The following is a 22,920-nucleotide window of genomic DNA, read 5'->3' as shown; positions in this document are numbered from 1 at the left end:
TGAGGCACCTTCCAGCATTACGGGCCATTACCCGACGCCTTTTGAAATTTCTCATTGGATGCCAGGCTAATAAGAAAAGTTTTCGAATTTCATCTTACAGCTCTAACCACCCAGCAGCTTACAATAAGTTTGCCACTGCTAGTTCAGTTTTATCTGAGGCGATCCCATTGCGACCTAGACATTAATTATTGTTGGAAAAATTCAAAGCGCAAGGATTCTCAAGGAACGATTCTTTAGTTGAATTTTAAAGACAGAAACGATCCTGGAGAATCTTTGCGCGAGAATCTTTTCTCGAGAAACGTTTCTCAAGAATCGTTTCTCTGATATTCGGACCCACCCAAAATGATACAAAACTGGAATTATTTCAAAGATTATAAATTGTAATAAGCTTATATGGAAGAAAAACGTATTTTGCAACAATTTATTATTGAAAATTTAAAAAAGGAATTATTAAAACTTTTAATTTAATATTATAAATTACACAAAAATTATTAAAATCAATTTCTTTCATATAATCTTTGATTGCATTCTCAAATTTTATTGTTTTCAGCTCTTATAAATTTTTTCAGCTATTACAAAAAATTTTTTTTTAAATGTGCGCTTTATTTAAAACAGTTATAGAGGAATTTTTATGCATCAAGACTTATTCATTACACTGCAAAATTTTTAACAGGAAATTGCATTCACATCCAGCCACTTTAAGTGACCCGATTAAGAAGTTGGGACTAAACGGCCACTTTCTCTCCACCCACCGGAAATTTCGTGACCGATGACAGTGAGTGAGGGCTTTTGAGCGATTACTTGCGCTGGGAAGGAACACCATTATCACGCCAGCACTGCCGAGAGTGATTGAATAATATTGATACCACCCACGAGTATTTGTAATCGCCGCGAGAGAGAGAGAGAGAAAGGACGTCGTCGTTCACTATAGCTCGCTGCACGCACGCATTTGCGCCGAAGCCAAAACACAGCGAGACAATTCGCTCGACGCAAACGATACACACGCCGGATAGTAAAACTTTCAAGCATAATGGCACAAATTTGGCACCGGATCTCTTACAAATTAGTACCGACGTCAGAATAAATTTTTCACCGAGGGTCACTCGAATGTCAAACGAAAAAAATTTGTCTGATTTTTAAAAATTTTTCCATTCGATTGATTGGTTTGAAGAAATTCACTCACAGTGAGACAGTAGAGAATTTTCGCAGTTGGCGAACTGGGCACTGAGGAGCATCCCCGGCTCAGGGTGGTCCAAGGACAAGGTCGGCTCAGGTGGCTGCAGCGCGGCGCGGTTCGCAGAAGAAGCAGAGCTAAGGTCGTACTACCACCCCTAGACCAGCTTTCTCTCTTTGACCGCCACCACGGGGGTAACCATGGCGACGCAACCCCTCCTCGCCTGGATCACCCAGGCCCAGCCAAACTTCCCCGCCCGCCAGCGTGCGCGATTCTGGATCGAGAAAAGTGAAGCACTGTGTTTTTCCAATGCAGCATCCGCCCGCCTCGCTCTTTCGCCCGCTCGCAAAACAAATAATATTCGTGCCCCAGAAATAGCGAAAAAGATTCGCTCTCGTCAAACTGGCCCCCGCCGAAACTATTTTTTTACGATCGCAGATTTAGCGCTGATCAGCCCTCGACTCGATTTCGGGTCCGATTCCGGAAACTCTTGACCTTTTGCAGCACAACGGGCGGGTCTGAACGAATCTCTTTTTTCGCCAGCTCTAGGGCGGACGGCGAATGCTAAATGATAGTTTTATTGTTGCCCCTTTGGGTTTTATGGAGACTTTGGAGCGGAGAGAAAGAAAGCAATGGATATCTCGCCGAGTGGCAGGTTTGCTTTGGCCAGTTCGAATCCCAAACTGCGATCGCATTAGTGGAAAGAAAAGAGCTTTTCCGCAGAGGAAAATGAAGGAAAAAAGCAAACATACTTCGTAGGCAATTCTTAAATTAATAAAATGTAATTCGTCAGCTTTTAAATTATTGATATATAAAATCTATTTTTTAACTCGTATTTCTAAAAATGACGAAAGAAAATTATTCTAAATTTTAATTGGACGCAATTAGTTGAGATACCGTCAGAATCTCAGTAGGGCTAAATTCAATGTTTCCCTCCCAACAATCAAAAAGTTTCATTTTTCTTGATGAATTTTCAAATAGCTCAAGCAATAATTACGCGGAGACAAAGATTTAAAATTATAAGAAGGAATCTAATTAAGTAATTCTACGTTTAGAATTGTTTTCAAAAGTGTAATTTATCATTTTGCACACTTATTTCGACGATTCAAATAAAAATAAGAAATTGTTTAAAAATTTTCAAGTTAAATAGCCTAAGTGAATAAAAACGGAGAGGCGAATTTAATTTCTCAGCAAATATTTGATAAATAAAGTTAAATTTTAATCATAAATGAAACTTTTTCCAAGCTAATCCAAGGCGAGGTACCAAGTTCGAGCAGCTCAAAATTATGAAAAACAACGCGGTTGACTTATGCGTGAAGTTGATGTGCAACTTGGCGGGGTAAAATCTCTCCACGGGCGAAACAAGCTGCTTGTCAGATTGCATGTGCCAAATAGAGGAAGCCTGTTGTGTGTATGTTTTCGCATCTCGCGTGGCTCGTCGGCGTCAGCGTGTGCGACAATATAATATTTCGGCAGCGATTGTTGGGGCTGATTTGCGAGCGTGTCGGCGTTAATCAGATGGAGTTGAAAGTGGCTCCGAACGAAACAACAGAGAAGATAAGGTGACGCGCCTCGCAAGGTGTGTGTGCGAATAAATTTTGTTTACTCGACTTTTACAAGTCGTAAAGAAGAAGGTGCACACACGCAATATCATTACTCTTTATATCACGTACGCGTGCAGTGTGTTCCGTACAAACGCACGCAGCAAAATGTGCAGGGGCGTGGTTGCGACTCTGACTTGAATCCGCGCAAAATCGATACGCGCCGAGCACAAGGCATGACTGTGCCGAGGAGATGCTCCGCCGAAACCGACCAGCTGCGGATACCTAATTACCTAATTCGCGTGCGCCTCAGATTTGCCCCGCACTACTTTCAAAAAGAGGACAAAAAGTTATATACATTTATTAAAAATAAATCTCAAGAACTATAATGAAATCATTGAGATAATGCAGCCTTAATAGTTAGAAATATTTCACAAAATGCCTCCTAACATCAATTTAAAGATATAATTTATATTTTATCAATGTTAATAGAATAAACTTTGCATGACATATTATTAAAAATTTATTTTCTGTTTAAATACAAATTACATTGTTTAAAATTTTATTTTATTTAAAAAAATTCTTTTAATTAATTAATTTAATAAAATCTATAATTTCTTAGCTTCGTTTATACAATTCAGCATGAAGCTTTAGTGAAATTATGTGGGAAACTTGTTTCTTTAAATTTTATGTAAACAAATTAAATGGCTGATCTATGCTACCAGTTGAGAATACTAATAAAATATTAAATTTCTCTGCATCCTCCTTTTTTGATGTGCTAAGCTATAGCCTGTAATTATGCAAAAGACATAAGTGGAAAATTAAAAATTAAAATAAAATCAATAAGCAAATATTATAATCTTGCTAAGGAGATAGTGAGGGTAATAAGTGAGTTAAAGTTTGGTACAGGGGAAAAATATTTTTTTTTTATAAAATCAATTATCACATTTATCATTCATCAATTAATTAAAGATCCTCTCTGGTCAAGTGTTTTGCTCTTTATTCTGAAAGATTGCTAAATTTCGAGTATATCTTGTGCAAAAACTATTTGAAAATTCCAAACCGTTGCGTTTCAATCAAAAGAAAATCTAAATTTGAGTGATTCGCGCGAAAAACGTGTGAGAATTGAGTAGCCAATCAGATCCATCAGTTTGTTCCAAAAACTACAGAATTTGGTCACATTGGCGCTGCGATCGCTGATTTTGCCACAAATGCCCCACGGCGCTGCAGAAAACTTGGCAAAATCAGCGATCGCAGCGCCAATGTGACAAAATTCTGTAGTTTTTGGAACAAACTAATGGATCTGATTGGCTAATCAATTCTCACACGTTTTTCGCGCGAATCACTCGTATTTAGGGCTTCTTTTGATTGAGACGCAACGGTTTGGAATTCTCAAATAAGTGTTTTCACAAGATATACTCGAAATTTAGCAATCTTTCAGAATAAAGAGCAAAACAATTGACCGGAGTGGATCTTTAACCATTTTGTTATTAAATGGATGATAAGGCTTAAGTTAGCACTGGTTAGCACAAATAAACGTTGCAAACCGACTGTTCTTTTGAATTTTCATTCAATTTTGTCATAAGTCAATTAATTATTTGTAAAAAATTATATTTCAAATATTCACCTGAATTATTTCCTTGTTTTTTCGTTATCAAATTGCTTTTCTGCGTCTCATTTTTATTACTCAAACGATTTTCAAAAGATCTTCCAGAAAAGTGCATAAGTCAGCGTGCACTTTTTTCAATTAGAGTCTGCACGGCACACAATCTCTTCTCACTCGTCACAAGCAGAGAGATATTGTGTGGCTCGTGGTGAGGCCGCAGACCGTCAGAAAGCGATGATATTCGATTAGCGCATTGAAATGCTGAGAGCATTCCGAGAGCACATCATATACGAGGCAGTTCAAACACAGCTGAATGTTTTCAGAGAGAGCTCGCGCGCGGTTCGGCGGCGCTGCTTTTTATCCTTGATCATGCTGCGCTTGACAGCATCTTTCAAGGTAGCCATCACCAGGCTCGTAACTGCATTGCGCCATGGCAAAACTAACTTCAATTTAATTTGAGCTGAGAATTGATTCTCGGCCGCCGCTGAGAGTTTTTCCTTGCTGATTTATGTATTGATTATACAAAGAAGAGCAGTTCCGTTTTCATCCCTCTTAGTTAGATTTCCACAGTTTTGGTTCAAAATTACAGTTTCAAAAGTAAAAATTTAATTTCAGCTTTAAAGGAAATTGATATAAACAATTGCATTGTGAAAACCGAAAATTTAAATTCTTAGTTAGAGCTTTTTATTAATTTCCCTGGAGAAGATTTTCCATTTTATTTTTTAAATTTGTTTCAAAAATTGAGCTGAACAAATCAACATTAGAAAACAAATTAAATTTTTTCAAACAGATTTTAATAAAATTCCAGAAAATTTGCATGATTGTATGTTGCATTCACCCTAATATGATGATTTTTAAGCATTGGAACCAAACTGGCACGATTCCTTTTGTTTCCCTTTGCTTTTGGCAATTATTGCAAAAATTTATATCCTCGTCGGACAAGTTTTTTTGTATTTAGGGGTTAATTACTCAAAAACTAAAAATAATACCCTCCCAAATTTTACATACGTGATGCAAAATTTCACGGGCTACATTTTTTCCTATACCACGAAAAAAATCGAAGGTGGCCATCATCTTCAAAAATTGACTTTTTTTACCAAGGGTCACCAAAAGGTGACCTTGACCTTTGACCTACAACTTTGGTGTCAACAGCAAAGTTGTTCAGCGTAAAAAGTTAGGCCAGAATCAGTTAGAACCGTTAATATAGCTTTATCCGTTCCAAAGTTAAATCAAATTGAAATTAATTTTTGCCCATTTTTGACGTATCAAAATTTTTGGGAACGCCCCTTCTTAGGGGTCTGAAAATTTGTGAGTGGACACCCTTAGACACCTTCTTAAACACATGTAAAAATCAAAGTAAGGTTATTCCATTTTCAAAATCCTCCTATCGCCCCTCAGATTCACTTGGAAATGCTTAATTTATTATTAATTATTAATTAATAAAAATAAAAAAAATTACTAACTAAGATAAATAATAAAATTGATGAAAAGGTAGGAAAATTCTTGGCATGCTAAAAAAGTTATAAATGAATGTTTGGTTTGTAAGAATTAAATGGTTTTTGAATTTGGAATACCAATTTATTTCATCCTCTATATCCAAAGACCTTTGAAATAACGGCCATGCCACGACTCTTGGCCCGAGTGGAAATGCATCTCGCAGTTTTAAGCCACTTGCAGTCATTCGATACACATTAATTCCACTCTCACCCCTTGGACTGACTTACTTGACGTTTTTGCCAAAGTATTTACCGAGTGGCATCGGGGCTGCCGCCGCCCCACAGCTTCTTCTGCTTCTTAATTAAACGATACAGCGTGTGACGTTTAAATAATTAACTGCCATGGATGCGGTTAATTGCCGGCGAAATGCACCAGCTGGCAGAGGCTCAGCGTCGGGATTGGGCGCCCTTCGCTTCCGAGTCGCGCTAAAATACGACCCTCCAGCTCATGACACGAGCCAGCGTATTTTGCGCCCGCCATTTGTTTGTCTCTGCGCAAACCCCAAAATCCATCAGGACAAAAATCGAGATAACTGGAAAAGAATATCTTTAATTTTTTGTAATTTTGACAATGATCTGAATGGGCGGTATAAAATTATTTTGATTTCAGTAAATATTTATGCAGCAATAATTTAGGATCACGTTTTTAGCAGCTTAAAGGGTTAAAAGGCTTACAATGGAAAGTTGAAAGTTAATTCATCTTACATTGAATGACTAATTATGTAATTATCTAGCTAATTTATTATGTGGTACTAAAATGAAAAAAAAAACATAATTATTAATAACACAATTTTTTAAGAATTTTTTAATATTTTATTGAAAATTAACACTTTCAAGACAATTTTAAACTATGGTTTTACCTGTTTGGAAAACAATAAAAAAGAAAAATATTAATAACAAGTCACTTTTCTCTCTTTCCCTTTTAATTTTTTAATTTTTTGTAATCTTTTCCCCAATTAAGCCCAGTTTCAGTTTTTCATAAAATCCACCTCAAAATGCATGAGACTTACTTAGCTTTTGATTAAATAATAATAAGAACGATAGGAACATTAAAAAATCTTGATATTCAAACTCAGAGCCATAGAAGCCTTGTCATTAATTGTTAAATGATACATTACTCAACAGTGAAATGCTCAAAAGATTTATTTATTTTTTATCCTTAAATTTTTTTGCATGCATGCATTTGAAAGAAATTTAAAAAAAAAAATGATAAAAAATAATTTGTTTATAAAAAATAAAATTGGTAAAAATATTAAATAAATTACATAAAAACTATTAAATAAGTATTGTTAAAAAAAAATAAACTTTATAATTGAATTAAAAAATTAAAATAGAATTTTTTTTAACTATAATGCTTTGTCTTTTTAAATTTTAATTGATCTTATATTAATAATAAATTTCTCAAGTTATTTGAATTACTCAAATGTTAAATGATCTTAAATTTTATAGCCTCATTTCACCCCAAGAGAACCAACCCTGGATTGGAGCTCAAGAGAGAGGCATTCGCCCCGATTAATGAAAAATCAATAGTGATTTAATTCTCAGCAAAAAACAAACTCAACCGCGGCAGATAAAAGAGAATAAAAGTCGGGGCAGATAAAATTACAAGTTCATCAAAGACAATGGGGACGATGCTCGGCGGGCTGCCTATTTGCACTCTTAAGTGCAATTTTCTCAATCGCGATTTGCTGGGCAAAAAGCGCTGGTCAGGCTCAGGAGCAGCGAAAATAAAAAGAAAAACAGCAACGACGGCGCCGCAATTAAAAGGAGTGGCGAGCAAGACAGTAGGTCTGCCTGCACTGCATTGTGCTCGCGACGTTTTTTCCTGTGAAAAATTGAAGTAGCAGCGGCTGGTTATTGTACGAAAGGGCGCAATTATAAGGGCGCCCGCCCACTCCCGACAATGGACCAAGCTGCATGCATGGACGGCTGCTCCATATAGATCAATAACACACCAACCTTGCAAACTTTCTCCCGAGCTAAAAGAAAAAAAAATCGAAAATCGAGGCGAATTTAGATAAAATTATTTTCCTGGTATCAATAAGTTTCAAACTAACTTAAGGTTTAAGTTTTCAAAAAAGTATTATTTTTTTATCAGAGGAGATAATTATCTGCCGTTCTTGTGCAATCAATTTTCTCGTTTTGCCTAATTAAAAGTTATCCCTGGCTGGAAAGCGGCCTAATGAAGAGATGCCCTTATCTAGTCCGGGCGCTAATCTCGGAATCTAATTGCTAAGCCGGCAGCAGAGCCCCGGCGCCAAGTACGTGCTCCGGCTTTCCACCCTTGAGCCCGGCGACCGTGAACTCCGACCCAGGGTGGTCAAAGGCTCTAATCAAGGGTCAAACAGACCTACCTTGCAGATGTCAGTGATCGGTTCGGCGGAAAATCAGGCTGCTCAATGAATAATCAGTGCAGACGGGTCGCGGGCTGAGTCCTGGGCCAAGCAGGTTTTTCATCACTTGGCCCGGAGCGCTCGCCAGTGAACATTGTGCTGCCACCTGTTAAGGCTCGCCAGCTCGTAGTAGTTTCTCCTTTCGCCGACAGGACGCGGTTTCGACTTTTTTTACATTCAAACTTTACACCATTTTCTTCAAATTATACCCTTTTGATTAAATTGGCTCTGGTTCATTGTAATTTATCTTATGCCACTTAATTTTAGGAAGGATTTCAATTCTTATAGGGAGACCCGCATTGCTCATAATTTCAGTTGTCCTTAATGTTCAAAAACTCATTTGTCCTAAAAATTTTCATCCTAAAATTGTTTTTAATTTCTCCTAAATGCATTTGTCAGAAAATTTATTTGTCCTCAATCTTGTAAGATGGCACCTGGATGCAAACTGCAACTATTGGCGCTGCACGTGACTTATTGTCAATAAACAAGCCCACACACTATTTTCGGTCTTCCTTTTAATATAAGATTTCAATGTAGCTGGATTAATAAAGAGCGTTGAAAGTAATCAACTTTTAATTTATTTCTCATATTTAGCAAAAATGTTTTGAAGTAGAAAATGAAAGTTTTTTAATGTTTAAAAATCTAAAAAAAAAATAATAAAAATAACACATTTTATTCCTTTATTTCAATCACACATAGAAGTTGTTTGAAAATAATTACATTTTTTGTTAATTGATAAAAAGAGCTATTCAATAATATATTTTCATTGGTTTAGCCAACAAATGATTAGTCAGAAAGATAAAATAAAAATTGTGAAGAGAAACAATAATTTTAAATCCCAAGGATTTTAATTTTATTCAAGTTTATTGATTCTAAATTTTTTTCATTTTTATGAATCAGATATTTATTGGCATTTTCTCCCTGTTAACCTGCTGTTAACGAACAATCCAATTTATATCTCCTTTGCCTTTCTTTGCAGAGCATTGATTGAATTTTCCCAGCAATAAACCCTTTTAAGATTGTTCAATTTTATTTTTAGGACACTTGGAATTTAGGACAAATGATTTGAAAAATTTAGGACAATTTCTTTTAGGACCTTTGATTTTAGGACAAATGACGAATTCAGTTTTAGGACAAATAACGGCGACTCTTCTTATATTATCAATTTTAAAATTTTGCCTAACTATCAATCCAGGGGATATATGACTACATAATTTCCAAGGTATTGAAATTATTTGTTGCTGTTACATCTATTTAATGAAAAATGAAAATATGTAGCAATAGAGTAGAAAAAAGTAATTAATTACAATTAAATTATTTATTATATTTTAATAAATTTCATTAAATTTTATTAAATTATGTAAAATATTTTTAAAGCATATTTAAAATTCATTTTTTAATGAAAATAAATCAATATTATTTAATAAAACGGTGATAAAATAAAATTAAAAAAGGGTTTAACAAATAAAAAGCGTTTGTTTTTAGTTGAATTTCCATCGAATGTTGTTGTATTTTCAGGTGATATGTGGACAATCGTTCACATACAAATAAAAATTGCATACATGTCTTTGTTATGCATTACTTTTCTTCAATGAAACCAAAAAATACGGCACTTCATGTACAAAAATGAAATACAAAAAGGGTGATTCGAAGTAAAATAAAAAAAAAAAATGCGTGTGTAAAAAGAGGCTCGCTTGCCCTCGTAGTAAAAAAGTGTCTTGGGCGCCTCGCGCTGCCTATGATGAAAAATTAGCATTAAAATGTGGCGGCGGCGACGCGTCGACGGAACGACACATTAATTTTCGCGTCGCTCGCCGCGCGTCCTCCTCTTCCTTACTCTCTACAGTACAATTCAAAGAGGTAGATAATGGCGCGTTTGTTTATTTACAAGTCTGTTTTAGGAACCATGGTAACATTTCTAATTCGCACCCGCCTTCAGATCCCGTCATCGACTTGCATTAATACTTTTCCTTCCTCCAGTGTTACTAATCCTAGTTAATTACCAACTAGTGTGTGTGAGCCAAGCGGAAGCGGCCATTTTTCTCAAAATTTCCGCCAAATAATTAATTAAATTTCCAAGTGGCAGCTTCCGCTTGATTGAACCACCGATCAAACTCGATTTTAACCCCTGCGTTACCAACACTAATCCACTCCAAACCTTCTGCTTAAGATACTCTTCTCTACGGCGATTATCATTCCATTAATTGTAATTAATAAAAAAGTTCAATTTGGCCACCTTACAGTTTATAATTATAATAATAATAATAGCCGGGCGGACGCCGTTTCCGCCTACGAGAATACACGTTACATATTTTGGACCCACTAAATATCCTCACTTAAAATTTGCAAGATAAAATAACAACCAGCACTATACGTTTTCGTCACCAAACACCGAATCCTTGTATTTTCCGTTAAAAATTGAGACCATCTAACGCCACGCTTGACTCAACGTTACTTTAATTTCATTTTTTTTTTATCCTTTTATTTAAATCCCAAAAATTGGCAGTCTTTCAAAAAAATTAACAACAAGCTCGTTGGTACATTTCATACTGGGGGCTGCTAGATTTTCTCTGCAAGACTGTCAAGCAAAAAATTTAACCGAACAAAAATTCCAATGCTGATTGCGTAAAATTGGGGGTAGTGGTTGTTTTTAACTATACAAATTTAATTAAATAAAATAATAAAGGAACGTTCACCGTTGTAGTTCTCACTTTGCAGCAAAGTGTTGTTGTTCACATTGGAGGATTGAAGATTGTATAGTTTGAGCCAGCGGCGGTACCGCTGCGTTTTTTTCATGAGGTAGACTGTGTGTCACTAGCAATAATCTATTTAAAAAAAAAAAAAACATGATGATTCTACTCAAAGGTACTGCGCGTGTGTCCATTTAAATAATTTTAATCATTATTAGATTAAATTCCCTGCGTACTGGCCCGAGGCGGCTGCGACGCGCCAGGGTCCGTCCTGCGTCCCAGGGTGGGCCCTGGCGAGTGGCGCCGTCCATAGTACAATAATATATGACGCATACTGCTCTTAAAAAAAGACAGTTCGTTAAGTCCACACTCTCAACTACTCTAGCAGACGAAAAACGTGATTGATAATTAATTTATAGAAATGAATGATATTTTGTTTTTTTCTTTTCAACTTGAATGAGTGAATGGTTTGGTTAATATTACATATAAAATTTGTCAATTTCGTGGAAAATCGCCGAAAGTGGTTTGTGCGTGAACAATATGGGCGGTATTTTTTTTACTTTGTGTTTGATACCCGTAACTTTTGTACCCTTTTGTGTTACACATCCAGTTATACACCATCCACTAATTGCCTTATTACAACACCTACTAACCAACCAACCATAAGTGTTACAAATCGCTTTTCCTAGGCCTAGCCCGCTTCAAATTTATTGTGTTTTTTGATGTTTCTCTGACTGATGTATTGCAGCTCGCTTCTTGATGTTTCTTCACCCAAATTTTTGTTTTTCTCCAAAAAGTATTAATTATTAGACTCCAAAAGTATTTCTTTATAATATTCTCCGAAAAAGCAAATTATCTCCATGTTATTATTTTTTTTTCTTTCAATTTTGATGCATTCCCACTCTCCTGATTTTGAATTTCGACTCCGATAATTTTGAAAAATTCTCCTCTCCTTTGAATTTTGGGTTTTTATCTTTCGACGGCGTTCGGCGGCCGTGCCCGCCGACCTTTCCGGCAGAGCGCCGGGGCCGCTGCTGCTGCTGCTGACGGGGGACGCTGGTGTGTGTCCCTGGGCCAGGGGCCGCAGAGGACCCCGTGTGGTTTTACGTTGCGAAGCGGACTGTGCCCTCGGTGGGCGCGTTTTGTCTTTCCTTACTCCTTCCCACCGTCGTCGGCACTGACGTCCGGCGACTTGCTGCCGCTCTTCTCGGAGCCCTGCGAGTCGCCCTCACCTTCCTTCTTGACGCGCGTCGGGCAGTCGGCGATCAGGTGGCCGTCGCTCTTGCAGTGGTGGCACCGCTTCGGCTGCGGACCCATTGAGCACTTGGCGGCGATGTGGTTGGCGAACTCGCCGCAGTTGTAGCACCTGCAACCAAAGCAAACGACCGCGTTAGTTTCACGATCCATTGACTTGTAATTTGACAAATTCAAGAACAAAATTCAACCAGTTTTGCTTCTCATTAACATCAATTTTGATATAATTCTAAAAATAAAATTTTAACCAAATCAAATTGACTATAAAACATTTTTATTATTAAATTTCACACTTTCTTGCACGAGCGTTAACATATTATCTATTTATTGTTTTAATATTTATTGATACAAATTTGTATTTTCTGTTCTTAGAGTAAGGTCGTTGCACGCCTTTGGTGTTTTATCAATAAATCAATCAATATTTATAAATGTTTAAAAATTAGATTGTTAAGAAAAATTGTTTAAGAAAAATTTATGTTAAAAATAAATTAAATTTTAATTTAATTTTTTTTTATGGTGGATTGAATTTAAATTCGGCTTTTCCTCGATGGGTTTTTGTGAGTTTTTATTGTTTAAGAAAAACAATATCCTGCTCCTTCTTAAACAATAAAAACTCACAAAAACCCATCGAGGAAAAGCCGAATTTAAATTCAATCCACCATGAATCAACCCTCGATCGTGAACTTCTACTACAAAATTAATTTTTTTAATTTAATTTTTTATTTGCAAATGAAGTTTATTGCTGTACCACAAGGCAATCTATGCAATCTCTGTTTATTGCAAACAAACAAATTAAATAGATTTAAAATTAGATAATCAGGATAAAGACTAAAACATTCAAAAGTTATTTTTATTCAATAATTTACATTTAATATATTGAATTTTTTTATTTGCAGTATTTACATTTTATTATAAACCAAAAAACCTCAGTTAAATTTTAGAATTTTTTTAATCCTTGATTGAAATCAATAGCCTGAAAAAATGAACGAAAGAAAATGTGTTTAAATGTGGGCTTTGAAATCATTATGGACTATATTTATATTATGTTTTTCTAGCTCTCCTTAAAGTTTAAGTGTGAAATTTTTGTTGCTGTTCTATTATAGTTGCACTACTTGGCACCTTATTTATCTCATGTTGGCCTGGGAATAAGGTCAAAACTACAGCCACTCATTCCAGATCAAGAGTGCTTGCGTAAGACAATTTTCAAATTCGATACTCTCGTCCCCGCGCTTGTAAACGATTAGTCAGCAAAGCAAACAGAAAAACAAGCCCGCTCGACGAGAGAGGCAATTTGTATCGTCGCTTTTTACGTGTTGCATCATCGCCTGCCTAATAGGATTTTTCCATTTGCATGTTTGGGACGCGCGCATAAAAAAGCGGCTGCATCGTCGGCACGCCGAGTGTAAACAAAGAAACTTTGAATAAATGAGCGAGAGAAAGAGGCTTTTTATTTGTCCTTTCCGAATTGTATATATTTTTAACCGAATTCCGTCGCACCTGATCGGAATGCGCGCCGAGCGGGGAAATTGTGCAGCGCGCGGAGAAAGCGAGCGAGATGCACCCAAAGCATTGCCCAACTGCAGCCGGAGGAATGCACCGGGGACAAAAACACAGGCACAGAGGTGGGGGCCCAACTGGAATGCAGTCGGGCTATATTTGTGTTTTATAGTGAGTGAGCGTTGTTTGCCGCGCTCGTTGGCTCAACAAGAAGCGCCACTGTTCAATGACGGGTGCAATGACTCCGCCGCTCGTTGCCATTCACGCAGGCTTTAATTAATTAAAAGGCTCCGATTGACTCGCCCGCGTCACAATCAGGGACCAGAAATTGTTGTAATTTGGGACGACAACAAGCTGCCCGCGACGACAACAGAGATTTTAAAGAGAGCGCGATCAACTGGTTGCATAACCACAATGGCGGCAGGCGTTTCGCGAGTGATTTTGCCACTATCGTATTTCAAAATGGTCGAGGAATGGCGCACTCTACCATTATTTTTGAAGAAGGCAACACAATCTTCTTCCAAACCCTTTTTATTGTTTTGAAGTGATTAAAATTGCTAGATAAAATAAAATGAAATGTTTGCAAAATGTGATTTTTCAAAGTTCTCAGTTCATGGAAATGTAGAGATCGGGCTTTCCCTCGTTGCAAAAAATTGTTTTTATTAAAAATCAAACGGCTCGGGCGGGGAAAAGCCCGATCTCTTCATTTCCACGATCATTTCCTCGAGTGTCAACTTCTTCAAACAAATTCTCAGTTCATTTTTTAATATTCTATGATGAGAATTTTATTATTCAATTTCTCCAATTTAAAATTTTTGTATTGACCGAGAAGAATAAATAATAATAATAATAATAATTAGTTCAATTAAAAGTCAATTATTTTTGAAAATATGTTTACGCTTTGTTCTGTCAGCTTTAAAATTTAATATGCCTTGATTGAACTTTTGGTGCATTTTAATTTGGAGGAAAAAACTTTTGATAAATTTAAATATTCTTTCAAAAACTTAAATTTTATCTTCCTAGCAATGATATTTAATGTGCTTCATTATCAATCCTTTCATTTCAACTATGCAAGAATCTATATATAAAAATAAATCATAGTTGATGAACTAATAATTATTGCAACAATTTTTTGTTCACTAATAAAAGTTTATTTTTCAAAATATTTGAAAGAAATGAAGCCCTTGAAACTTGTCAGGAGTTTCACGACTAATTAAAAGTTGAAATGATGAGGGGGAAAGGCAGCATGACAGGCGTTGTATTACTAACTATTCCGAATTCCGCGATGAAACTGGAAGATAAGAATTTTGATGCACAAACCTGATTTTCCTGAAGCGCTTTTTGGAGAGCGGCCTTCTGTGCGAGCCGTGACAATCGCCGCCATCAACGCCAGTCACGTTGGTGGCTTCCAACCCCTTGTCCGACGCCTTGCAGCTGAAAATGACTTCTTCGTCGTCGCCCAAGCTGCGGAAGCCGTTCATCTGTATCACGCTCTGCAACAAGACATAAACATTCGTTAAGGACGCAAAAACACCTCAAAATATAGGGGTGATCACGAATGGGGGAATTTCAAGTGCACAATACGGGTGGAGAAAGAATTGAAACCCGCGTGGCTTCTTCTGCCAATATAATTAAATTTAAAAAGAAGAAGTCAAGCGCATCAGCTGCTCCACTCTCGAGAAATCAAATTAGCTCCGTGTCATAAAGTAGCTTTAATGACAGACGACAAGGACATGAAACTTGATGAATGACTCTACACAGCTACGTCGTTAACCTTTTTACGAACCATAATTTCAGTCAAAATAAATCATAACTTTTAAGCAGCGCTTCATTTTTCAAGACCAAAGGACGAAAAGAAAATTGAAAAAGTGAAATAACGTGGCTTTGATCTATATCAGTTTCCGTCAAGAATATAAAAATAATTTTCCTGGTTATAACATTTTTTTATTATTTAATAATATGCCAGCTGAATATTATATTTTTTGATTATCTTATTATTTTTTGGCCCGATCTGCTTATGCTTTTTTTCCAGCAGCTTCATTTGCAAGCGATCAAGTTTCTTTTAATGGTCGAGGATGAAGCTGTCCATTTGCCGACAGAGCCTCGCGTAATGACGCTTTTTGTTGCCATGTCGGAGTGAAAAATAAACCGCGGTACCCACGCGGCGAAACGATAATAATTAGCAGAGGCAACGTGCAGCCGCCAAGGAGCAGCTGCCGCTTTTTCAGCGTCCATCCAGCACGCGCCACGATCAACAGGTGAAACTCATTCACTCTACTCGCGGCGGCGGCGTCAGCCGATCTGACCTCGAGGTCAGTGTGGGCACCGCGTCTACGGCCGCAGGTAACAAGAGAGATGATTATTCACACTCGTGCTGATATGATTGATTTTCAAACAAAACATCAATGATTCAGACAATTGAGTTAAAATAAAAATAAGAAAAATATCTTTGATGGGAAAAAATTTAAAATGATTATTCCGAGGAGTAAAAATTTGACTTCAATGTGATATTTAGTATAATTTTGATGAAATTAGGTGATATTTATAGGTGGCAAACAGGTGATAATAGTTGAAAAAAGCTTCAAAAGGTTATTTAAACGTGAATATTTCTACAGCAAATTTAATGCGATGAAAAAGTAATTTTTTGATAAGTTTTTCCCCGTGAAAAATTTTAAAATTTTAATAAATGAATTGATTATGATAATGGATATTTTAAGGGGAACTCTAATATTACCAGTTGTTACTCAAATACATAATTGAAGGTTGAAAAGTCTCAAAATAAAATAAATTATTATCTGATTTAAAACAGTTTGTTTTGTTGTTTACCCAAATCGTTGAAAAATATTAAATTACATTAAAATGGGTGATTTTTCATAAGACAGGTAATTAAAAACGTTAATTTTTTCCAAAAATATAACACTTTGTCTTTACGTGTATTATTATTATTGTTTATTTGTCTAAATTGGTACATATCATTGATTACATTGAAAAAATTGCGATGAAAAAATTTGGACAAATCAACAACAAAAATAAAATAATTATAGAAAAATATTTATTTCCATTGCTAATTTATTTTTATTTCATTTCATATCTAACAAATAGGTTGGTGATCGAATATTTTTGCCAAATTTTATTTTCAATTAATGTTTCCGTTACTTTAATTTTTAACTTATGAATGATTCATTTAAAATAGGGAATATTTTGCTTCACCCGAATTCCATGAGGATGGAGGAGGATCGATTTTATATATTTTCATGCTAATGAAATCACTATTCCTCTCACACGGCGGACGCTGGGCTCGCTCGTGGGCACAACACAATCCAATTTTCCATTCCACGTGCAACAATCTGTTTTCCCTCTCGCCCCAAGGAAAAAAAACGAAATCCTGGAGAAACCGGGTAATTGCATTTTCCGCAGGACAACAACCGCGCGCTCGTCTCTCCACGGACCAAATTCAATAACGAGAAAAATAGAATGTATAGCAAGGAGACGAGGAGGAGGAAAACGCGAGAAACAAAAAAGCGAAATACACGCAAAAAGTGAGGAGCGTCGAGAAATCGTGCCGAAGCAGATGCGCCTGCCGCGGAGGCTCGCGCGCGACCTTGAACCTTTTTGGCAATTGAATTTGGGCATGGCCAGGTGCAAATCGCACGCATCCTCCCCCACCCGAGGTCTGCACTTTGCTTCGCAGGTTGCAGGGCACGTGCCAACCAAATTCACTCCAAGTTTCGCGCACCTTTCCGACATAGGTGCAGCGATTCACGGCTCAATTACTCGAGTACCGCGCGAATATTTTTTGGTGGTCGCATCGTCAAATGCTAAAACGCTTAGAGATTAAAGGCTGGTCTTTTTTACGGAAACTCCATTTGAATTGAATTAAATCACTGACATAATATTGAATAAAAAAATTACATTATAAATATTTGCAAACAAATTGTCCACACACGCTGAAGTAAAACTATGTTTTAATAGTGGAACACATTCTATAAAGTTACACCAAGAATTTATTATAAATTAAATTTTTATTCGACTTTATTAATTGCAATTCGTGGTAAAATTATAAAAAAAGATATATTAAAATATATAAAAATACTACAACATTTACATAAATAAATATAAAAGAATAAAATATAATGTATAAAATGTCAAATATAAAAACGTGTTTTAATTCAACAATTCACAACGGAAATCACTATTTAAAAATAAATGTTCTTAATTTTTTTTTCTAGCTATGAATAACATAATCAGATGTATAAATAAAGAAAACTTGATTAACGCATTTTCCCTTGATCAACTTGAAGGGGCAGGACAAAAGGAAAATATTTTGCCCTTTCATTATATTAATAATCGTTCCTGGTTAGGAAACATTTGGTTCTCTTTTTGTTAAGGTTAATAATTATTATTACTTCCATTCTATTTGAAAATGAGAATGATCGCTTTGGTGCCGGTTTGAAAAAAAAAAATTATCTTTGAAACAACGTCAACTACTTGGAAAAGCGGCCGCAGGGTGGAGCTTTGAAAAATCACAAGTTAACTAACAATTCTTGTTCTTCTACAGTCTATTTTTTGTTATGATACACTAATAATTTACATGAAAAAACATCAAAAATTTCTGGGAAATAATTCGGCAGTGCTTTAATAAAAGTGTAATGTCAATTAAATATTGTCACAATTTACTTAAAAAAAAAATTAGCACAAAATTGAAAACTGATCATTGATAAATTTAATTCAATTTCCTTGTATAACCAATTTGCAGATTTCAGAATGGAAAACAAGTTCTCATGCTTATCATCAATTTATTTTACAGTAAAAAGGTTTAAATCATTAAAAAAACCATAAGCTCTTCGCAAAAAAAAAATCAATTTCTAAAACTTCTTAATGATTTAATTGACCAGAAAAATTAAAATTTGAGATAAAAAAAAGAGAAGGAGAGTGGAGAGGCGCGGCTTTAAAACAAGGTACTGCATTTCCTATAAAAAGCATTAGAGAGAAAGTTTTAGCAAAATTCTTGCTGGCGTTTTTGCTGTTTTGCTGTGTCAAAAATTGAATGTAAGATGTGATTTAACAATTTAAAAAAAATTTTATAATAATGTTTCTGTTAAAAATCATTTGATGAAATCATCTCCCCCCTAAAATAATACAAATTTAATATATATTTTTTATATCTGACAATGAATGGAGAAAAGTAAATAAATATAGTTTTATGAACATAATTATTTGTACAGCAATTTCAACAAAGACACTTTGCAACTAAAAAGATCTCCAAAGGAAGACACTTGCTCGCTTTTATTCATACAAATATTGTAAAACGGCGGCGGCTTGTTAATTTTTCATCAATCACGGCTCGAGTGCTCGGCGAGTGACACCTCTGCGGTGCCTGTGTGTGTGCGTGGACGGCGCGACTCGTTTGTTAATAATGAACACATAAAGCCGCGCCGCGCCGACCGTGCGAACGAGAGAAAGAACGCGGCGCACCGCACAGCGAGTGAGGATGCGGGACCGGCGAATTAATTCTGGTGTATTGACCGACCTACCTATGGTCATCTCAACAGGATCAACCAGATTCTTCGCGATCCTTCCCCTCCTTCTTCCTCCTTTCAGCCGCGCTGCTGAATTTGTATGCGTGCGTGCGTGTGTTCTTTTTTTTTATGTACTTCTTATTCCGAATTTCTCATGCATGCTTTTCCCAGCCGAGACCGTTCTCGGTAAGTAGGGCCTTTATTTATTTATCCGCGCGTCTCCTCCTCTGCCGAGTAGACTCGGCCGCCTGCACTAATTTCTCGCTAAAAAAATAAGTGACCAACGCGCCATTCGAGGGGTGCGCGCAAAGCATCCCCGCTTTTGTCGCCGCAACGACCACGTGCGTCGCATTTTTCCCTCTTTTGTATCAACTCTTTTGGCCAGAGGGGTTTTAAATGCCATTCGAGTCGCCGATTGCCCAGACATAATGACGCGAGAAAAGAGAAAGAACCGAAATAAATTTGCGGCCACGTGCACTGGCCATTTAAATTCCAAGCCAGAATTAATAAAAAGAAAAAATTAATTTAATAAAGTATTTTTAAAAATCGAGGTATGAAAGTTTGTAAATTATCAGTGATTATATTTTTTGTCCGTCCTGCAGCCATAATTATGGTGAACAACAAAAAGAATATGTTGCCAATTTGTTAAATTTTTTTTATTGTAGAGTTGTGTCATGTTTGCGTTGTTAAGAGTATTCCAGTTTCGGTTTTAATTTTTCAAAATAAAATTTAACATGGATGCACAAAGTGAGCATGCTCGGAAAGCAAATTAATACGACCAAATTTCAACTTTTAATTGGAAATTTTATTTCTTTTCAAAACAGATTCGGATTTCTGTTTCCCAAAAAATTAATTTATCCATTTAAAAATAAAAAATTAAGACAAACAGCAACACACTGAAGACGACTAAGATCATGATTTTTCTTATTGAATGCTTATCAGCTAAATAAGCAAAACATGATTCAAGATTCAAGTCATATTCAGTGTGTTGCCGTTTGTCTTAATTTTAGAGTTTTAAAATAATTTAAAATTTAAATTAAATTTCCAATTTAAAGTTGAAATTTGGAAATTTTATTTCGTTTTCCTAGCATTAGATTTCTCGCGCAGTCCTGAATCAACGCTAAAATTTCTTTTGAATCGAGGATATTCTACTTAAGTAATCATTGCTTTTTGTGTCCCGGGAGGACTGCCAAAAAGCATATTATTTTAGTATGGAAAATCATAGAATTCATTCATCTGCTTTGTTTATTATTATTATTATTGTATAAGCCTAAGATTTTTATACTTCATAATCGGAGGAAATTTGAGCATCCATGAATGCATTATTATAAAGCTATATCAAAATTGTGTATTGCATTTTCCTAATATTTTTTAAATACTTTCATCATGATTTTATGTTAATTGAAAACTTTTTATATATGAGTTAATTTTCTCATTAATGCATAAATCATTGAGGGGACAGCATGCTAACTTTCCAACCACATAATAGATCATTAAATCAAGCAGTTTCTATAAATTAGGTACCTCAGTAGATAAATATATAATTTATTACGATTAAATTTAACTAAATTGCGCAAAAATTCAAGCATATTGAAATAAAAAAAAAATGGTGAAATATTTTAAATTAATAATAATCTAATTTACACTAAAATGTAAATAAAATTTATAAATATAAATATAAAAATTATAAACTAAAAAATAATTGTATAAAACTAAGAAGAAATTGTACATAAAGTAAGTTTTTTTTTTAATTTTTTTTTTTTTATAAAATTATTTTTAATCATAATGCAGTTTTAAATCTAATACAACAAGGAAGAGATTCTTCAGCTTGCGCGTAATCTGATCGGCGATAGGTGCGAAATATCGGCCGGGCACGTTCACGATTTTCGCTCGCAGCAAAAGCTTTTCTTTTTATCTCGTTCTTTATATTGGCGCGAGCGCGTTTATTCACTCACATTTAATATTCACTCACGGGCACGATCATTTTTATATTAAAGAAAAGAATGAGTAGAAATCCGGCGTCGTCTCTCAACTGCTAATCCACCTCGTATTATTTTAAATCAGGTTTCTTCTTCCACTTTAAAACATGCGTTCTGCCTTGTTCTTCCTCTCCAGAGCGTCGTCGTCTCTTCTCCCCGCGCGCGCACTTCGCTATTTACATAAAAATATGGGAAATTTGAATAGCGGCGGCTGCTGAGAGAAAATCGCGCGCCATTCTCGCCGTGTCATACAATTTGATTTCTATTCACCGCCGGACTAGTTGAGCAGATTATTAAATGCAATTCTGTTCAAATTACGCGCGCTGCACCACCTAATTTCTCTCGTTTGTTGCCCAACCGTGCGTGTTCGTTTCAACTTCATTCGACAGTATGGTTTCTAAGTCATTGAAAATTCAAACGACAGACAATTCAAAGGGCAATTTAATTTTGAAATTACATTTAAAACTTTAAAAAAATTCTTGTTCCGGAAATTTTTGTCTAAAAAAATTGCATTTTCTAAGAGATATTTTGTTCAATTTTTGCTGGTTGATTTTATTGCTCTTATTTTTTTCTTCACAAGTCATAATTTCCCTCGTTTATTGCCAAATCGTGCGTGTTCAAGCCGTCAAGAAATCAATTTAAATTTTATAATATGAATTGAAAACTGTAATATCTAAAAATAAACATTTATTACTCCATAAAAATTCTTATCAATTCTTTCAATTGAAAAAAAAATTATAGGTTTATAGGGATTTTATAATTCTTTGTTCAAAATTTGCCGGTTTTAATCAATGAAGAAAAGGAAAAAACACATTTAAGTAATATTTTTCCGTTGAAAGAAAACTTTTGGAAAATCATCAATTATGAAATTTTATCAATTTCAATATTTTTGGTAAAAATATAATTTAATAATAATTTATATTTTTATATTAACTTAGTTATTCAGATTTAACATGATTAATTGCTAATTTGAGGAAACTGTCCTGCTTACAATTTTTTTTTTTTTCAAATTATTTTCCAGTGAAAGTTTTAAATTTTAATTATGTAACCGATAATGATAAAAACCCATAACTGGACATTCTGTATTTTGGGCCAAGGATAAAAAGGGCATCTCAAGAACAACAACGTCTGGCGCGAAAAGTGCGCGTCAAAACGGCCGGTGTTGCGAAACCACAACAAACTGCGCCGCAGAATTGGCACCACTTTTTCCTCGTTCGATCGGCCAGAGGAGCTACTTTGGCAGCGTTTTTTTTTATCACCACCTCTGCGCCCGCGGTCGGTTTTGCCGAATAATCGCGTGATGTAAATAGACAGATAATGGAAACGTGCCTTGGCGGATCGAGTGCTCGCTCGCGATTATCAAAGCAGCCCGGAAATGCCCACACGCGTTGTCAAGGAAACGACGCGGCATCAGCGCTGCTATATTTTCGCGTCCACCAAAGATGTGAATGAAACCCACGCGCTTCACCACCAGTTTCGCGGGCTCTCCCATCACCTTCGTATATTATTTACTAAATTATTCAACCGCAATATTATTAAATTCAGGCATAGAAGATGCAGTTCTTCAATTATATCATACCATTTTTTTTTTCTCTGTGGAAGTAGAAAAACTAAACTATGAAGATTTTTCTGATTTTTACCAACAATGTAGACATTCAAATTATAATTGAGTATTTTGAAATTTACGAAAAAAAATTAAAGAAATTAGATTTTTACAATATTAAAAAAAGGTTGCAATCAATTAAAGTAAAGTTCTTCTAAATGAATTAGG

General features: G+C 35.5%; 2 protein-coding genes across 2 annotated transcripts in view; both read right to left on the bottom strand.

The window, feature by feature from the left end:
• LOC132195585 (protein still life, isoform SIF type 1) overlaps window positions 1-8,285 on the bottom strand; it is a 120,730-nt gene extending 112,445 nt beyond the window's left edge. The window contains exon 1 of the mRNA XM_059617686.1: window positions 8,172-8,285. The gene's annotated coding sequence lies outside the window, so the exon portion shown is untranslated. The remainder of the gene's footprint in view (window positions 1-8,171) is intronic.
• Window positions 8,286-11,331: 3,046 nt separating this feature from the next.
• LOC132195395 (protein lin-28 homolog) overlaps window positions 11,332-22,920 on the bottom strand; it is a 33,518-nt gene continuing 21,929 nt past the window's right edge. The window contains exons 3-4 of the mRNA XM_059617352.1: window positions 14,972-15,144; window positions 11,332-12,266 (exon numbers count right to left, since the gene is read on the bottom strand). Coding sequence (XP_059473335.1) covers window positions 12,053-12,266; window positions 14,972-15,144 — 387 coding nt within the window. The 3' untranslated portion in view covers window positions 11,332-12,052. The remainder of the gene's footprint in view (window positions 12,267-14,971; window positions 15,145-22,920) is intronic.

Source organism: Neocloeon triangulifer, unplaced genomic scaffold, assembly GCF_031216515.1.
Source record: "Neocloeon triangulifer isolate White Clay Creek 2 clone unplaced genomic scaffold, ASM3121651v1 ptg000009l, whole genome shotgun sequence".
Lineage (NCBI taxonomy): Eukaryota > Metazoa > Arthropoda > Insecta > Ephemeroptera > Baetidae > Neocloeon > Neocloeon triangulifer.
This window is presented reverse-complemented; position numbering and strand designations above follow the sequence as displayed.